The sequence below is a fragment of the Pteropus vampyrus genome, unplaced genomic scaffold, assembly GCF_000151845.1.
Source record: "Pteropus vampyrus isolate Shadow unplaced genomic scaffold, Pvam_2.0 Scaffold95, whole genome shotgun sequence".
Taxonomy (NCBI): domain Eukaryota; kingdom Metazoa; phylum Chordata; class Mammalia; order Chiroptera; family Pteropodidae; genus Pteropus; species Pteropus vampyrus.
In genome coordinates this window covers 1729757-1746384 of record NW_011888876.1, presented here as the reverse complement: position 1 = coordinate 1746384, position 16628 = coordinate 1729757, and the positions used below count along the sequence as shown (strand labels likewise).

Here is a 16628-nt window from a genome sequence, read left to right as displayed (position 1 = left end):
CCCACCTTCGTCCCTAGAGAAGCAGGAATGAAGGGGGCCACCCAAGAGGGAGCCCAGTGGGTCTTCCTTGAGCCAGGGGGTAGGGAGGCCTGGGTTCTAGGGCTGGCCTTGCCACTTACCCGTGCATAAGCCCCTTAAAGTCTCTGGGCCTCAGTTTCCCCATCTGGACGACAAAGGGGTTGGGCTAGAGCCTTCAGCCTCCCGCCTTGCCCAGAGTGTGAGGACAGGGCTGTGGGAGCTGGTAAGAATACAGGCTCCTGAGTCCAAAAGGCATAGGTGAGTCCTGGTTCCAGCATTTATTGCTGAATGATCTTGCTCAGTCCCTTCACCCCCTTGAGCCTCCATTTCATGGTCTGTAAAAAGAGAATAATAGCAGTTTTTGAGGATTAAATGAGCTAATGTGGGGGAGTCCCTGGCACAATGCCAGGCACAGCATCACCATCAAACGAGGGCGTGTTGTCACGGTATTAGTTAGGGAATTCTGCCCTCTGGAGGCCAGTGGGAGGAACAGCAGGCGAGGGGAGCCCGACCCTCTGCCGGGAAGGTTAGAACCCGCCTTCCCGGAGTGCCCCTATTGTCCAGATGGGGAGAGCGCAGCCCGGCGCTCGTCACTCGGTGTGCGCCTCCACCCACTGGCAGAGGCGACGGGCGTAGCGAGCCGGGCTGACGGTGGAGAAGGTCCGGCCGGGGTAGCGCAGCGTCTTCCACAGGTGTTCCAACCGCTTGCGGAGCCCGTAAACAGTGGCGAGGTCCACGAGGCCCAGGAAATAGCGTTGCTCCGGCCCGTCCAGGATGTGAAGGGCGTTGGGGGAGTCTGGTAGCAGCCGACGGTTCTGGGCTCCCGGTTCATCCGGGCTCTGTACCCCTAGCACAGACCTGGGGGCCAACGGGTTGGGGTGAGGCTACCGCCTCCTCCAAGGGCCCCCAGCCAATTATCCCTGTTAGCCTGGCCAGGCTGCCCCTAGACGGCACTGTGCCCTAACCTTGTGCTTCCTTCTCTCATTCCCCACCTCCAGGCGTGTGAAGTCAGATAAATTAAGAGTCTCGGTTAAGTGTAGTTGATGGTCTAGAGCTGCATTATTAAGTAGCCACTAGCTATCTGTGGCCTTTGAGCACTTAAATGTGGCCAGTCCCAACTGAGACGCACTATAAGTGTAAAATTGAATTTCCAAGACAGGGTGAGAAAAAGGATGTAAAATATCTCATAAATATTTATACCGATTAGATGATGAAATACAATTTTGGATGTATTGAGTAAATAAAATATATTATTAAACTTATTTTTACTTGTTTCTCCTTTCTTTTCTAAAGAGACTGCTAGAAAAATCAAAACTACATGTGTAGTTCACATTACATTTCCATCGGGTAGCTCTGGTCTAGAGCATTGAGGCCACACAGACCCTGGCTCTGCATTCATGTGCCACATCGCTTTGAGTAAGTAAGTCTCGTCATATTTGGGTATTTCCTAAACTTCTGTTTGGGATTATTCAACCCTAGAAGTTTCAGGGTGACAGAGTTGAAACCTTGGGAACAAAGTCCAACCCCAGTTAGCAGATGGTGTGTGGGGTAGTTTTTCGTTTTTGGGTTTTTGTTTTGTTTTGTTTTGTTTTGTTTGCCTCCAAATGTATCCAGATCAGAAGATGCCTTTCACGGGGCCCCCAGTCCCAGCCAAAGCAGGTTCAGTTCCCTAACTTGATCCTGCTTAGGGTTGGGGGAAGTGGAAGTAGGGTGTCACTGAAGGGTTCTATTTCTGCCCTGTCCAGGAAAATAAGCCAGTGAGAGACAAGCCCCGCCCAGGCACCAACCAATCAGAACTCAGTAGCCTAAGAGCAGGTACAGGGATGATGGAGAGGTGTGTGTGTGTGTGTGTGTGTAGAGGAGTGTTCTGAATGAGGGGGTGGGAAGGATTGGGGGTGGGGAACAGTGGCTATTCACAAGCCAGCACGGAAATATTTCAATGACAACAATTGTTACATGCAAACTCAGCCATGATCTAAGTACCAGCTGGGGGCTGAAGGCAAGGAAGAAGCTGATCTAACTTGGATGTGCAGACTTAGGGAGGTTCTGTGCCCATGACTGGAATTCCACCCTCTAGTCAAGATGTGCCCAACCAGAGAGTGTGGGGAGCCATTACCCCGGATCCTGCTCAAGCCCAACCCATGCCAAGGTCTTCCTCTAAGGGTTGGGGATGGGGGTGCTGGATGAGTGGACATCATTTTTCACTTGCCTTTTCTGCCCACAGGATAAATGGTCTTAGCTCTTTAAAGTGCCTGTCTTAATCACTATGTAATTCTGTTCAGCCACAGAGGTGGGTCTTGAAGGACTGAAATCCAAGTAACTAGCCGGAAATCATTCTATAACTTCCCTTCCACTTTCCGAGCCTCAGTCTTCACATTTCTAAAATTGGAATGAGCCCACCTTAATGAGGCTTATGATCAGCATGCAAGGAATGATGTTTACTATTACAAAGGGGAGGACAACATGACGATCGTGTCAATGGTGATGACCTCAGGGTCCTAGAAGTGGAATTACTGGGTTAAGGGGCAAGGGCTCTTTCCAAGGCAACAATTAAATACGTCTGAAACCTTCAATGGCTCCATAACCCCTTCTAGAAAATGGGCAGATTTCTTCAAATTCAGACTGAAGCCCTTGTCCAGTTGGATGTCACCTGTTCCCTCCCCTGCTGTGGTCCACCTGGACCCTCTACCCTTGCCAGGCAGGCTTCTCCAGCCCTCCACTGTATACACACACTTTGCATTTTCCAGTCTTTGAGCCTTTGCTTATTTGGTCCCCCACCTCACCATCTGTGTTTCCCATGCCCTCATCACCTTGTTCTTGCTGTTGCCCCTGTGAGGAGCCCACCTGGCTGTGCGGAAGACAAGGCTGCTGCCCAGGCCCCTCTCATCCTCGTGGAGATGCTGGAAGGCCATCAGGAGGCTGTAATCCAGCACGTTGAGCTCCCGGAGGAAGGCGGTGTCCAGTTCCATCTGGCGGAGGAACCAGCTCCGCTGGGGCCCTGCTGGAGCATTAGCACCCCCTCTTGAGTGCTCGTGGTATGCCAGGCAAGGTGCTGAAGGCTCCATATGCATCTGCCCCAGGAGATGTTGTTACTGCCCCATTTCAGATGAAGGAACCCATCTGTCATTTGCCTTGGTCACCTAGCTAGTAAGTCATGGAGCTGGGATTTGAACCCTGCTCTGCCTGACTCCAGAATTTCACCCCGAACGGAGAAAGAACAGGCAGCGACCATCCCGTGGCTCACCCAGATCAATGGTCTTGCCCTGGAAGTTGAGGTCCTTCAACACCAGGACAAGGGGGCTGCCCTCAGGGGCTGGGTCGACCCATCGGCTCACCTCGCAGCCCTTGATGTCATACCTGGGAGGCGAGGAGAGTGGGGGACACGACAGAATTCAGCTTTACACGGACCCGAGACACATGGGGACCCTTGCAAGGTAATAATAAGAAACAAGAGCTTCCCCTAGGTGACTGTTCAACTCCTCAGCACAACCCATTCCATTATTGTCCCTGTGTTAGAGATGAAGGAAAAGGCTCAGGGAGTTTTTTTGACTTGCCCCAGACCACACAGGAAGTAAACGGCAGAGCCGGGATTCCAACTCAGGTCTTTGGAAGCCCAGTCCAGGTTTTACCCTTGCCTGTGCCTGCTTCTCAGCACCTTTTCATCCCTGAAGGCCTTCCAGACACATGCGTCCAACCCTAGGCAGTAGCACCAGGAGGACCTGAAGGAAGTCGGTGGCCTTGGGGGAGCACTAATAGGGAGCACCGATGAGGGCAGAGTTCAGAGCTGGCAAGCGCTGAGGACAATGTGCTATCAAAGGCTGGGCTTGAATCCCTGCTCCTCACATAGTACCTGTCCGGCCTCATTTTCTCATCTATAAAATGGAGGTGATAACAACTCCTACCCCTCAGAGTTGTTATGGGAATAAAGAAGATTATAAATGCAAGTGGCTCAACGCGATGCCCAATGCATACTGAATGCGCAAGAGATGCTGGTCGTGGGTATCGCTGTCTCCGACCCCTCAGGAGATGCTGGGAAGATCCCTTCTCCTCCCTGCGCCTCAGTTTCGCCGTCTATCTAGTGAGTGTGGGTGCTTCCGGTGGCACATTCCAGGCGGCCCGAGACTCTGCGAGGCCGACTCACCTCTCGGAGATGCGGCCTCCGGGATAGAAGACGCTCTGCATGATGATGAAGTATTTCTGGGGACAGGGGCAGGGAGTGAGGGAGGATGGGATCTCGCCCCGCAGCCGCCCCTTCCGGTCCGGGCCCCTCGCCTCGGCCTCACCCACCTTTTTGCCCCGGGCCACCCGCAGACTGTGCACTCCTAGAAGGGGAGAGGGTGCCAGGTGAGGGGCTCCAAACTAGGCAACCCGGGGTCCATCCCGCCCCATCCCCAGGCTTCGCCTCTGTCTCGAGTTCCGCTGCAACCCGAGCCCGCACCTCCTGCGGCGCCCCCAGATCCCCTCTCCCGTAGCCGGACTCGACCCGTCTCTAGAGTCAGCCCCAAAGATACCCGGGCCTCGGGCACGGCCCCGCCCACATGCCCTCCCCAAGCGGTGCCCAATCCTAACCCCTCCCCTTTGGGCCCCGCCCCAGATCTTGGTCCCGCCTATCGACCAACGCGGTCCCCCTACATTGCCATCTAGGACCCGCTCTGCACCGAACTCTGCCAGCAGGCGGGACCGCCTCCTGTCCGGTCCTCTCCGCCCGGCTGGGCTCAAGTCCCCCGCGCCCCCCATCCTGGACCCGCCCCACTCCCTGGCCTCCTCCCCTCCTCTGTCTCTCCTTAACCCTTTCCCCTCTCCTCGCAGTCCCAGGTCCGTACCCAGCAACCGCGCGAGCAGCGAGTGCGGATGCCGCTGCAGGTGCTGCACGTAGCGGGGCAGGTGGGCGAGCAGGGCCCGCACCTCCCTGCGTCCCTGGGTCTTCAGGAAGAAGCGCTGGTCATGGCTGGGGGTGGGGGGGAGGGAGGTGACGGGAGGGGAGTCACTGGGTAGGCCGGGATGGAGCGGCTCCCATCAAGCTTCCTGACCCGGCCTGTCCATGTGTGGATCTGTGGTCCCCAGTACAAATTCGCGAACCTCGCCCTTAGTCTCTCCTCCTTCATCTGACCTCGATCCGGCTGGGACCCTCCCTGACTTGGCCATTCTATTTCTCTCCCGAATGCCTCCCTCCACCCCAGGACACCACTCCCACTCCGACCCCTGCAGCCAGCTCACGACAGGAAGAAGCTGGCCTTGCTCTTCGAGGTGCTGAGGAACTGCAGGTAGGGACCGCCCGGCCCCAGCGCGGCTTGATAGTCCTCCTCCGCCAGGCCTAGGGAGTGGCGCAGCCAGGCGAAGGCAGGGCCAGCCAAAGTGCCCAGCTCGAAACCCTGCAGGGGAGGAAGAGCAGCCCCAAGTGTCCACCGGGGCCCAGGTGTGTGTAGTTGGCCCTAATGCAGGAGGGTTAAGGTAACCACACCGTTCTTGAAGGCCCTGAGGCAAGCCATTCCTCCCACTGCATCCCTGGGGAAACTGAGAAGATGGTACCTGCCCCCTCCCATGCTGCAGTCTGGGGCTTCCTACCTCCTGAACCTGGGTTAGGACCTCGGAGAAATCTTCCTCAGTGGGCGGCCCCTGCAGGGAGGGGCAGAGGGGCTCAGAGCAAGACTCAGCCCCCCACTGCCAGCCCCAGGATCTCCAAGCGTCCCCCAGGGCCTCACCCCCTTCACCTAATTCGATTCCTCCAGCAAACAGGGACCGCCCTGGGTGTGCCTAAGTTGGGAAGATGGGGCTACAGACCCTCCTAGAACTGGAGGGAAGATGAAAGAGTGACCTGAGGCAGGTCCTGGGTGTGTCTCGTCCACAGCTGGGTCCCTAGCACTTGCCTCTGAGTTAAAGCCTGGCACATTCGCCAGACACACACATTGGCCAAGTGAAGCCGGATACCATCCCAGGAAAAGAAGACGCCAAAGGACCTGCCTGTCTCAGCCTGGGAGGGTCAGGATCAGAGAAAGCTTCCTGGGGGAGCTGACCCTCAAGCTGAAATCTGAAGGGCAGTGGAGAGGAGGAGCAGGGTGCTCGTAGCACCGAGAATAGCATTGGTGGCTACCAGGAAGGGAAGGAGAGCCCAAGTGACTGGAGTAAGGGAGAGATGGAGTGTGAACAAGGCTGGACAGCGGGCCCCTGGGCTTGAACCAGCAGGACTCTGAGGCCATGATGAGTCCTGGGGAGCCATGGAAGATTTCAGCAGATTTAGAGAACTTCCACTGACTCTTACACTCTCCCTGGACCTCTAGGTTCCTGGGCCAGGGCTTGGCTAGTGGGACGCGATCACACCGTGCACACGTGTGCATACACACAAACAACACATATGCTCACCCAGGCCCGTCCAGCTGCTGAGCTTGCATTTGGGTGACCTTTTCTGCTGAGCCAGCCTGGCCCCAGTCTGAGCTCTGGGGAGGATGGGCCTGGCTGGCAGGGTGGGGGTAGGGTCTCTTCTCAACCATACACCTGGCAGGGCTGGGACGGCCTCAGAGACCAAGAAGTACAACTCCCATCCCCCACAGCCATTCTATAGATGGAGACACTGAGGCCTAAAGAGAGGCAGAGGCCCATCTAGAGTCACACAGCAACCACCTGGGTCAGGGGGCTCCTCAAGCCCCCAACACACCTTAGGGTTTTCCAGGTCCTGGCCTCAGCCCCCACCCCAGAATGTCCCTCCCTCCCTCCCTCCCTGCATCAAATCCCCGCTCTGGTGCCCAACTCTGCAGTGTTAGCAAGACAGGGCATCAGCCACTCACCGTGGGCGGGTGGTCCATAGAGACCTGGGTGGCAGCCCACAGCCCCGCCTGCATCATACAGGTCAGCCGGTGCAGCTCATGCCCCGGGCCAATCTCAAACAGGCCGAGGCGCGGCTGCTTGTCTCGCAGACGCCAGAGAAGGCCATGGCGGCCAGAACTGGAAGTGGCTGCTCTGCGTCCAGCCTCTGGGGAGAGGGCCAGGACCTAGTGGCAGGAGGCACAAGAAGCAATGAGCATGTGGCAGCATCACAGAGGGAAAAGACCTGGATGTAAGTCCCATCTCCACGACTTTGAGCCTTCCTCTTATCGCTCTCTGCCTCAGTTTCCCCAGTTGTGAAATACAATTGGAGAAAACAGTTGGGTGTTGTGAGGGGCCACACAGTCTCTGGCATGCAGTCAGCACCCCATTAGAGTGATGATTATTATTAGCAGTATAGAGCAGGCAGTTCTGCAGCCAAACCTGGCCCCAAGACTGATTTTCTCACCAGCTGTGTGACCTTAGGTAAGTCACCTAACTTCCTGCACCTTGTTTTCTCATCTGTGAAATGAGAATTGCAACAACTTTGTGACAAGTATTAACTTGTTACTGTCGAGTTTGAGCTCCGTGCACAGGAACCCTTGATAGGAGCTGTGATGCCGGAGATTCAGTCATCTATTCCACTCGTCTGTGCTGAGTTCCTCCAGGCGAGCCAGGAAGGTCAGCACAAAGCTGAGATCATATAGCGCTGGCCCATTAGTAGTAGGCACCCACTATGTGCCCAGCGCTGGCAGAAAGCTTGACCTCCTAACAGCCAGCCCTATGAAGGAGGAGCTTTTAATATCATCTCCATTTTCCCGATGAAAAAAACTGAGGAAGTTCTCGGGGTATACCCGCCGGACTTCCCCCTTCATACCTGCAGTTTCCTACGTGGGGCGTGTTCTGGTCCCCGCCCAGGGCAGGACCCTTCCTGTGCTTGGATGGGGGGTGTGTCCGTCCCGTACAGGGAGCGGAAGACAGGCTCTTGCCCCCCAACCCTTCCCCCTCCTGTCCTCCCTCGGGTCCGCACCTACCTCGCGGGGCCCCGGGCTCGGCGCGGCCATCACCCCCGCAGCAGCTTCCAGATCTCTGGCCGCGTCCCCCGCCGCCCAGTCGCCCCGCTGCAGGAGTCAGGCTCCGCCCCTACTCTGGACCGACCAATCGCGCGATGCCGGTCACGGCTGCACCCAATCCACGCAAGAGTCGCCGGCGATCGCCTGCGGGTCCCGCCCCCAGGGCTGCAGCAGCCTTCGGACCGCGGTCCAGGGCTGGGCGGGGTCCCTGCGCGTTGGTTGGGGTCCTTGGGAGGTAAGATCCCCCCCCCCGTGCCCCATTCGTCCCTTGGGATGGAGGACTCGGGTCTTGGGGTCGCTTGGGAAGGCAGTAACCTAAACCCAGCCCCGTCCACCCACTCAGGCGTGGAATTCCCAACGACTGTCTTTCAGGTGGAAAAACTAAGGTCTAGAGAGACAAGTGACTACCTCCAGGTCACACAGAATGTCGGGGGCGTGCATGCATTCAATATATATTTTAACACTCGCTATGGGCCAAGAGCAACGCTAGGCCCAGGGATTCAATGGAGAGAGGAACACAGCTGCCGGCGTGATCTTTTAAAAGCATAAATTGGATGATGTCACCCTCGTGCTTAAAGCCTCCAGTAGCTTCTCACAGCCCGGGAACAAAATCCAAACCCCTCGCCTGGGCCCCAGGCCCTTCTGCCCACTCTCCAGCCCTATCTCAAACTACTCTCCCTAAACCCACCACACAGCCACAGGGATTCCCCTCTGGTGCTCAGCCGCCAAAAACTTTCACATCTCAGGGCTTTCGCAAGCGTTGTTCCCTCTGCTCGAAATCTTTCCCCCCAGACTTCCATTTGCCTTATTCTTTCTTGTCACCACGTCTAACTCTGAATGTTCTCTCTTCTCCTTCTTGATCACATCACCTCGATTTATTTTCTTCATCGCACTTAACAGTCAATTGTCTCCTTCATGTGTTTATTACAACTCCCCCTAGAATTGGGGTGCCAGGAAGGAGAAACCACGCCTGGCTCAGTGCCTGGCACAAACCCGTATTTGATAGGTATGTGTTGGACCAGTGTGAGTAGGATGTGCAAAGGGCCTTGGTGAGTGCCAGGAAATGAAAGGTCAGCCTGGTGGTGGGTGGAGTGAGTAGGAGAGCGTGTGAGTGAGCGAGCACGTTCTTGTAGGCCATGGCAGGGAGAGGGGTAGGGACCTGGAGAGTTTTAAGTGTGTGAGAAAGATGCTCAGATGTTTTCAAAAGGTCACATGCAGTCAGATTGGAGGGGGTCAGAGTGGATAGAAGCAGCAGGGAAGCCTTCGGCGATTTAGGGCAGAGGATGGTGGCTTTGCATCGGGAAGGTGGCTGGGGGAAGTAGGAGAATTAGCAGGATTTGGAATCTTATAAATGGGGTAAAAGGAAAGTCATGGTCAGTGATGTCTGCCAGGATTCTGGCTGGGGTCAAGGACACAGGATGATGCCAGTAATGAGAGGGAGCAGATTTGGGGGGAGGGGGGAGGAGGAGATGAGAATTCAGATCACAAGATGAATTTGAGGTGCCATTATGACATCGGATAGGAACATTAGGTGGGGAGCTGGTGCATGTGCAATACTCTAGGGCTCAGGAGAGAGCCAGGCTGGAGGTGAGGCCTACGTAAGGACCAGGTCACCCAGAAGGGTGTGGGTCGAGAAGGCCTGTGACGAAGCCCTGAGGAACCCACTCTCTCAGGCAGAACAGAGGAGCATGAGATATAAAATGGCTGAATGGGTCATCACAAACACCAAGAGAGCTTCTGAGGGTGCATCGGGGGGATGCCACAGGCCGTATATGGTGGAGGGGTCAAGGAAACGTGCTTTGGATTTAAAGACCAGATGTCACTGGTAGTCAGTCTTGGGTGCAGCCCTCCTGGAGCAACGCTGAGCACAGCGGCAGTGAGGAAATGCAGGCAGCGGGTGTGGGCACCGTTTGGGGAGTTTGGCTGTGAAGAGGAGTGGGGAAGAGACCTGGAGAGAATTATTGGGTCGACGGAGGGTCCTTTAAGTGGGAGCCTGGAACGTGTTCATGAAACGCTAGGACCTTGTTGAGAGACAGAGGCTCTTCCCATGAGAGGGGGATCATAAGAGACAGGGCCGAAAGCCCAGGTGGGCAGCTCTGCCTGGACTGGAGGACAGGTGAGGGCAGGTCAGGTGTGCCTGCAGCTGCCTTCTGTTCTCTGAGGGCGACGCCTCCGCTAACTAGAGGAAGAGCGAACACCCAAGGTGTGATGGGTTGGAGGCTTACCTTAGTCACTGTGAATGGGAGAGTCAGCTGCCCAGAGGCACACGGAGGTATTGCTAGGGGGCTAGTGCTGGGGCCTGTGCCAGATCAGTCAACCTGACACCAAAACCAGCCCTGCTCTGGCTCAGTAGCAGCCCCCACTGCTCAGACTCACACTAAGTTGGGCTGATGGTACACAAGACAGAGGACAGGCTTCGGCTTTTAGGGGACTGGCCTGCAGGTCCCTAAAATACGAGTGCATGCTGGCTGGCAGGCACGGGAGAAGTGTGGTGGCTGATGTGGGGTCTGGCAGATTACCATGCTTCCACCAACTCCCCAGCCGTGAGCCGCACCAGGCTGGAACATCTGTCCCAGTCCCTGCTTTATCCCGTGTCCAGCACAAGGATGATCCAGTAGGAACCTAAGGTGCCTCCTTGCACAAATCAGGGCCTCCTGACCTGCAACCAATGCAGAAGCCAGCTCCCAGCTCCTCCCCAGACCCCAAGCAGCCCAGCTTCCCTGGTTCAGGACGGCACAGAGACAAACACACCATCAATGTTTATTGTTCAGCTCTCCCCAACGGGCTGGTGCTAGGGCTGAGGGGCTGGGCCTCCATGAGGAGCAGGTCCGGGGTCTGGTGTGGACACTCTAATGTGCCCTGAGGCTTGCTGGTGGTCTTTGAGCCTGTCAGTCTTCTCCCTAGGCTTTCCAAGTCCAGAAGTCCTGTGGGGTCTGGGGCTCCGTCAGACCTGGGAGAGCTTTATCCTGTGTCTAGCACAGTGATGATCCAGTAGGAGGAAGACATGTGGAGAGAGATCAGGTGATGTCTCAGAACTTGCCAAGTCCAATATTGGCTTGTGACAGGAGGGAAACTGAGGCAAGAGGGTAGAACTAAGAGGAAAAAGTGACGGAGTCTGAAGGCGAGGTAGGGAGGACCAGCATCTTTCAGGCCCCGAGCCAGAAGGTGGAAAGCGGGAAACTTCCAGGTACTCCTCCCTCCTGGCTTCTGGAAGGGTGAGCAAGGGAGTGGGGGCTCTAGTCAGTCAGGGGTGAGCTCTGAACAGCTCCATTCCCCAGGGGTATCTGCAGGGCGGCCAGGCTAGAGGAGGCCACAGGGCCTGGGCAGGTCCTGTGGGCGCCCCCTCTTGGTATGCCCTGGAGGGAAACAGAGAAGGGGCAGGCAGCCTCCACCCCGCTGGGCCTTCACTGAGCCTTTTTGGCCACCTTCTGGTTCTTCAGCATCACACAGGTGATGAACACTCCTGGAATATACAAGCCATAAATTCCAGGTAAGATCCAGGCTTGGGTTGCTTAAGGCCAGGGCAGGGCACAGCATGGCAGAGTGACCCACAGGTGGGGCCTAGCACCTCCCCAACCACCCTTCAGGATATCTGATCATCTCCCTAGTCAGCCATCAAGCTATACATCCACCCACATTCATTCAACAAACATCACTGAGTGCCTATCACAGGCAATTTGCTGTGTTTGATGTTTTAGATTCTACGGTGTACAAGATCCACCCAACTATCCATCTACTCACCCAATCAACCACCCGTCCACCTACCCACCCACCCAGCTGCCTACTCAACATTCAGCATCCACCCACCCACCCCATCATTCAGTCATCTGATTGTTGATTCATCCAAACCACTTTCTTGAATACCAACTTAATACCACTGCCTGTGCAGGAGCTGAAGACACAGTGATGATGAAGACATAGTCCTAAGAAGCCCACAAACTAAACTTTGGGAGACAGAGAGGTGCAGGAATCATGAGCCAGGGTGACAAGGGGGTGAGAGGTGATAAAGGTATGAGCAAAGCAATGGTGGTGGTGAAGGAAGCAGGAAAAAGGGAGACATCCATCCCATTAGGGTCCAAGGAGCCCGGGGCATCACTGACTTGCAACCCTGAAGGATGAACAGGAAAACCCCAGAAGTGAGTTGGGGGGAAGGAGCCTTAAGCAGATGTACAGCAAGTGCCAAAGTGTGGCCACACGTTCGGCGGTGGGAGAGGGCTCTGGGGTTCCCTAGACACACTGCCCAGGGTTGGGAGATTGATGACTTACCTACAAACAGGAGCAGCAGGAGGCCGGCGGCTAGTGGGATGGCAACAGCATAAGCTCGGGGCAGGAAATACTTGTGGATGACATGCTGGCTGTCGATGAATGGCTAGCATAGAGGGCACAACTCTAGTGAGCAATCCCCACCTTGCCCAGCCCCCCAACATCCTACCTCCTCCATCTCAGGGGCTGACCCCACTCAAAGCATCTGCTTTAAGATAAGGGCATTTTGGGTGTCTTGAGTTGTTTCTTTCCTTCGTTTATTTAATAGTTGTTTACTGGGCACTTGACTGGTATCTGCTTTAAGTTGGTGCTGGAGACCTGGCAGTGAACAGCAGACAAAGGACTTGCCCTAAGGCCCACACGGCTTAGCAGGGGCAGAAGATACATGGGAATCCTCAAGTGATTCTCATCGTGGGCTCCAACGTCTTGTTTACTAACATTTTCCTCCAAATGATACTCAGTTCTGCAAAACTGCCTTCCAAACACACTGCACTTCTTAAGCAATAACCAACAACTCCCCCACCCCCAAATCCTAAAGGCCCTCCCAAAATCCACTGGCACCCATCATGCCCAGAAGGCAGCAGGATAACAGGAAGGAATAGATTTCCCATCAAAAGCTGAGCAAATCAGGAACAGGGCTTAACAGTGTAGCAGTTAAGAATGCAACCTTGGGCCCGACCCTTCTCCCTGAGCCTCAGCTTCTTCGTCTATAAAATGGGGACATCACTGGCATCTTCTTCATAGTGCTGTTCTGGAGATTTCATGAGATATTCAGGTAAAGCACCTAGCACAGTGCTTGTCACATAGTAGCTGATTTAATGATGTTGGGGTCGGCTGCAAGATCAAGGAATTGGAGATGAGGGCGGGGGAGGAACACGTACCAAGAGAATCACCCAGGTGGTGTAGTAGGTGAAGATGATCAGGCTAACGGCGACGAGGCCAAGTCCCACCACCTGGTCCGTCCCCGTGGCCTGGAGAAAAAGGAGGGCTCAACTGACAAAATGCCTCTATTTAGATGCCCTGTTTAAGAGGAGGCGTCGCAGCCTGATTACGCTGACAGAGTGCCGGACCCCGGCGCTTTCAACTGTATAGTGTGCCGTCGGGAGGGCAATCCCGGTTCCGAGTGCCCAAGCCCCGGCTCCTGAAAAGACCCGGGACCCCCAAACCCAGCACTCGGCCCCAAACTCACCATTTCCCCCACACTCTGCACAGGAGAACCAAGCAACATCCGGTTCCGAATCCGGGCCCTTCTGGCCTTCGGCTGCGGGGCACGCCGGGAGTCGTAGTCCTTAGGCCGTCCCAGGACTACGTTGCCCAAGACAGGAAAGCACCGCCTTCCCGTTTGCATGTCGGGAAATGTAGTTTCTCAAGGGCATTGTGAAACATGTCGTTCCCTAATCGCCCTAGGGTATGGGAGAGTACTCTTGGCCTCAGTCCTGTCGAACTCGTCCCTGAAGAAAAGCCTATGTCTAAATATCGGAGAGTCCCCAAGCCAGAGCGGGATTGGGTCGGGGAGGGTCGGAAGTCTCATTTTTCAGATGGGGAAAATGAGGCTCACAGATGGGCAAGGACTTGCGGGAGATTACAATTCGAGTCTGTGGTGAAGCCGACACCAGAACCGAGAGCTCTACTTCTTGGTCCCGAGGCCTTAATTTGTGTGTTGAGGGGAAATGGGGTGCAGAGAATGCTCACCGCCCAGAGGGAGATGGGAGGAAGGGCTGGCCAGAGCTCTCAGAGATGGGGAGGATTTCGATTGGCTGTTAAGGGGTGCGCCCCCTTACCATCGCCTGACTTTCCTATCCACTCTTCACTGGAGGGGTGAGGCCAGCGTGACCCTACCTCCCCGCACTCTCTGCCTCTCGGGCCGTGGGTGCCCCAGGCAGCAGATCAGACAGGTCTTTGGACTGGGCGCGTGTGCCGGACCCTCTCCAGGCTTGGAAGCCTTTTCTTCCGAGAGCAAGGGGAGGTTGGCCTCATCACCTTTGATGTGTCCTCCAACTCTGGAGACTGGAACACTGTCTTACCTCAGCTCGCCGGATGATTGCTTCTCAATCATCAGATCTCACGGGATGCCGCAGGTCCCAGGGAAGTCACCTTCCCTGGACAGGGGTTCCTTCCTCTATGCTCCGCAGCCCCAAGTGTATCTCCATTATGACGCCTGACACCATGTTTTAGTTGATTTACTTGATCCTGCCCACCTGACTCTGAGCTCCTGAGGACAGGGTGCCACGTCCTCTTTCTACCCTACTGCGTGACAAGGTCCGGAGATGGGGACAGAGGCTTCAAGGAATGCATCGTCAAGAACGAGGACGTGGCATGTGTTTAGGGATAATTGGTTTCTTAGGAACGATCCTATTAATAGGGGGAATTTGGGTAGCACAAATTCTAGTAAGTGTAAACGCTGTACAAATGGATTTCCTCAAAATTGGCTCTGAGGAAAACATAGTAAATTCCCCGCGTATGGAATCAGCTCTAGTCACCCTGACGTGTCCAGAATGCGTAAACCCTTTATTTGAACAATTATTAAGAGAAATTCCTTTTGACGTGCCTCTTAAAGAGGTTATGAATAAATTATAACAAGCTGAATTACTAGAACCAGTTTATATTCCTGTTCCCACCCAATTAGTAGAAAAATTAGTAAAGGATAAGAAATTTACTCATAAGCCTGTGCCTACTATGGAAGGGCCTCCTTTTGTGGCCTAGTGGATAAATAGAAAACTCTGGTATCCACCTCGGGGGGCTAATAGTATGAAAAGATTACCTGATCTTCCTTTGCTTTATACAGGAGCTTATAATAAAGATAGTATACATATAGTAAATAAAGATGGAATTCATGTGCCTTATAGTAGTTTAAGTTTCATAGAAAGGCTGGCTAGGTCAGGACCTCGGTGCTTAAAAAACAAAGGAACAGAAACTTAGCTTATGAAAGCAGCTTTGTAAAACTGATTTTTATAAATATTTTCCTCATTACTGCACCAAGGAAACTTTTGAACAGCTATGAGAAAGGTTCAGCTTGAACTTTAGATATAGCATAAATCAAAAAGCATTTAAAAGATTTCTTCAGGCAGAAAGAAGAACAATGTCTGCCCACAGGCCAATGCTTGCTGTTATGAATACATCTATCTATCACCTTTACTTAAATCAAACTGTATCTTACGTAATAGATATAAGAATTAAAAGTTTAGATTGTTCCATCAGGTAGTTCTGTTCTAATGATTGAGAGAAAAATGTACTAGTTAATCATGAATATTAATAATATACTCTATAAGATTTTCTGCTTCGCCTAACCACAGAAATTTAACTCCCTGCTACCTTAACAACAAAGTATAATCAAATGCCAAAATGAAAAGTATAAAAGTTGTACTCAAATCACAATAAAATGGAACAGTGTCACACTGCCTCTGAGTTGTGTAGTCGACTGTCTCCCGCGCTGACGCCTTGACCACCTTCGGGGCCCCCTGGATCCTGTGGTGGCTGGACCGCGGCAACAGGGTCTGTAGGTTCTGCTGTATCTCCAGTGCCCAGAATGGGGCTTGGTGCAAAACAGCTTTGAATCAACTAGCCTTAAGATTAGGTGACTTTAAATCCTGGAATGCTACTGAATACCGCATCTAGGGACACCGGGGATTGCGTGGAGGCTTCCTGCCCTGTCTCCATTTGGGGGGAGGTGGTGTGAACCCGCATGGTTTGCTCCTGCTGGCAGCATGTCTCCAGAGGTTGTCTAGTCTGAGCCTAGTTAGGGGCCACCCTTCCTACGCTGACAGGAGCAAACTTTTTACTCCCTTCCCTTTGTATGCTGACTTTCACTTAGCATTACTGTGTTCCAACTGAGGACCCCTTTTGGCCTACAGCCCAATTCCTTCCTTGTCTCAGGACAGACTTTGGGCTCAGCGGGGAGCCAATTTGTCCCTCCCCCAGTGTGCACCGAACAGAGAAAGGGACCGAGAGTCAGCCTCCAGGGTTTACAGGGGCCCAGCCTGGGATGGGCCCTGAGAAGGGGTGAGGATAATGCAGTGCTGTGGCAGGGACTAGGCCTGGGTAGTCTGGTCCTTTCTGGCCTGTTCAAAGCCGCTGAGGTTTCCTGCCACTTCTGAGCTCATTAAAGGGCCAGGGTGACTTGCCTTTCCCAGAGCTTGCTGCAGGCTTCCTCTGTAACTTGAGACGGGCTGGGATCAAGGGCCCAGGCCTGGAGACAATGCATGTCTGGGGCCTTTGTAGAGAGGTTGGGAACAAGCTCCGCACCATCAGGCTGTACACTCCCTTTCTCATTTGATCCACAACCCCATTTGCAGCTGAGAAAACCGAGGCATAGACTGGGTTTTGTCTTCAGGCACGCTTGTTACAGGCCACCTGACTATTGGGGAGGTCCAGAGAACAGAACGTGGGCTCTGAGGTCAGAGCTGCTACTTACTAGGTCTGAGACCCTTCTGGGCTTGCTTCCTCCCCAGGCCTCTGGTGTAATAAAGGTGGTAATAA

The 16628-nt window shown here is 54.2% G+C and overlaps 2 protein-coding genes across 2 annotated transcripts; both read right to left on the bottom strand.

Moving 5' to 3' along the window:
- Positions 1-277: 277 nt before the first annotated feature.
- Positions 278-7919, bottom strand: PIP5KL1 (phosphatidylinositol-4-phosphate 5-kinase like 1). Its single transcript, XM_011364233.1, has 10 exons — positions 7851-7919; positions 6801-7004; positions 5584-5634; positions 5236-5390; positions 4842-4966; positions 4306-4340; positions 4160-4215; positions 3263-3375; positions 2863-3016; positions 278-876 (listed from the first exon to the last, which is right to left on the bottom strand). The coding sequence occupies exons 1-10, from the start codon at positions 7878-7880 to the stop codon at positions 609-611; spliced, it is 1191 nt and encodes a 396-aa protein (XP_011362535.1). The 5' UTR covers positions 7881-7919; the 3' UTR covers positions 278-608.
- A 2710-nt stretch (positions 7920-10629) lies between these two features.
- Positions 10630-13515, bottom strand: DPM2 (dolichyl-phosphate mannosyltransferase subunit 2, regulatory). The gene is made up of 4 exons (XM_011364232.2): positions 13342-13515; positions 13034-13123; positions 12156-12258; positions 10630-11352 (listed from the first exon to the last, which is right to left on the bottom strand). Exons 1-4 carry the CDS (start codon positions 13498-13500, stop codon positions 11294-11296), a joined length of 411 nt encoding a protein of 136 aa, XP_011362534.2. The 5' UTR covers positions 13501-13515; the 3' UTR covers positions 10630-11293.
- Between the last annotated feature and the right edge of the window lie 3113 nt (positions 13516-16628).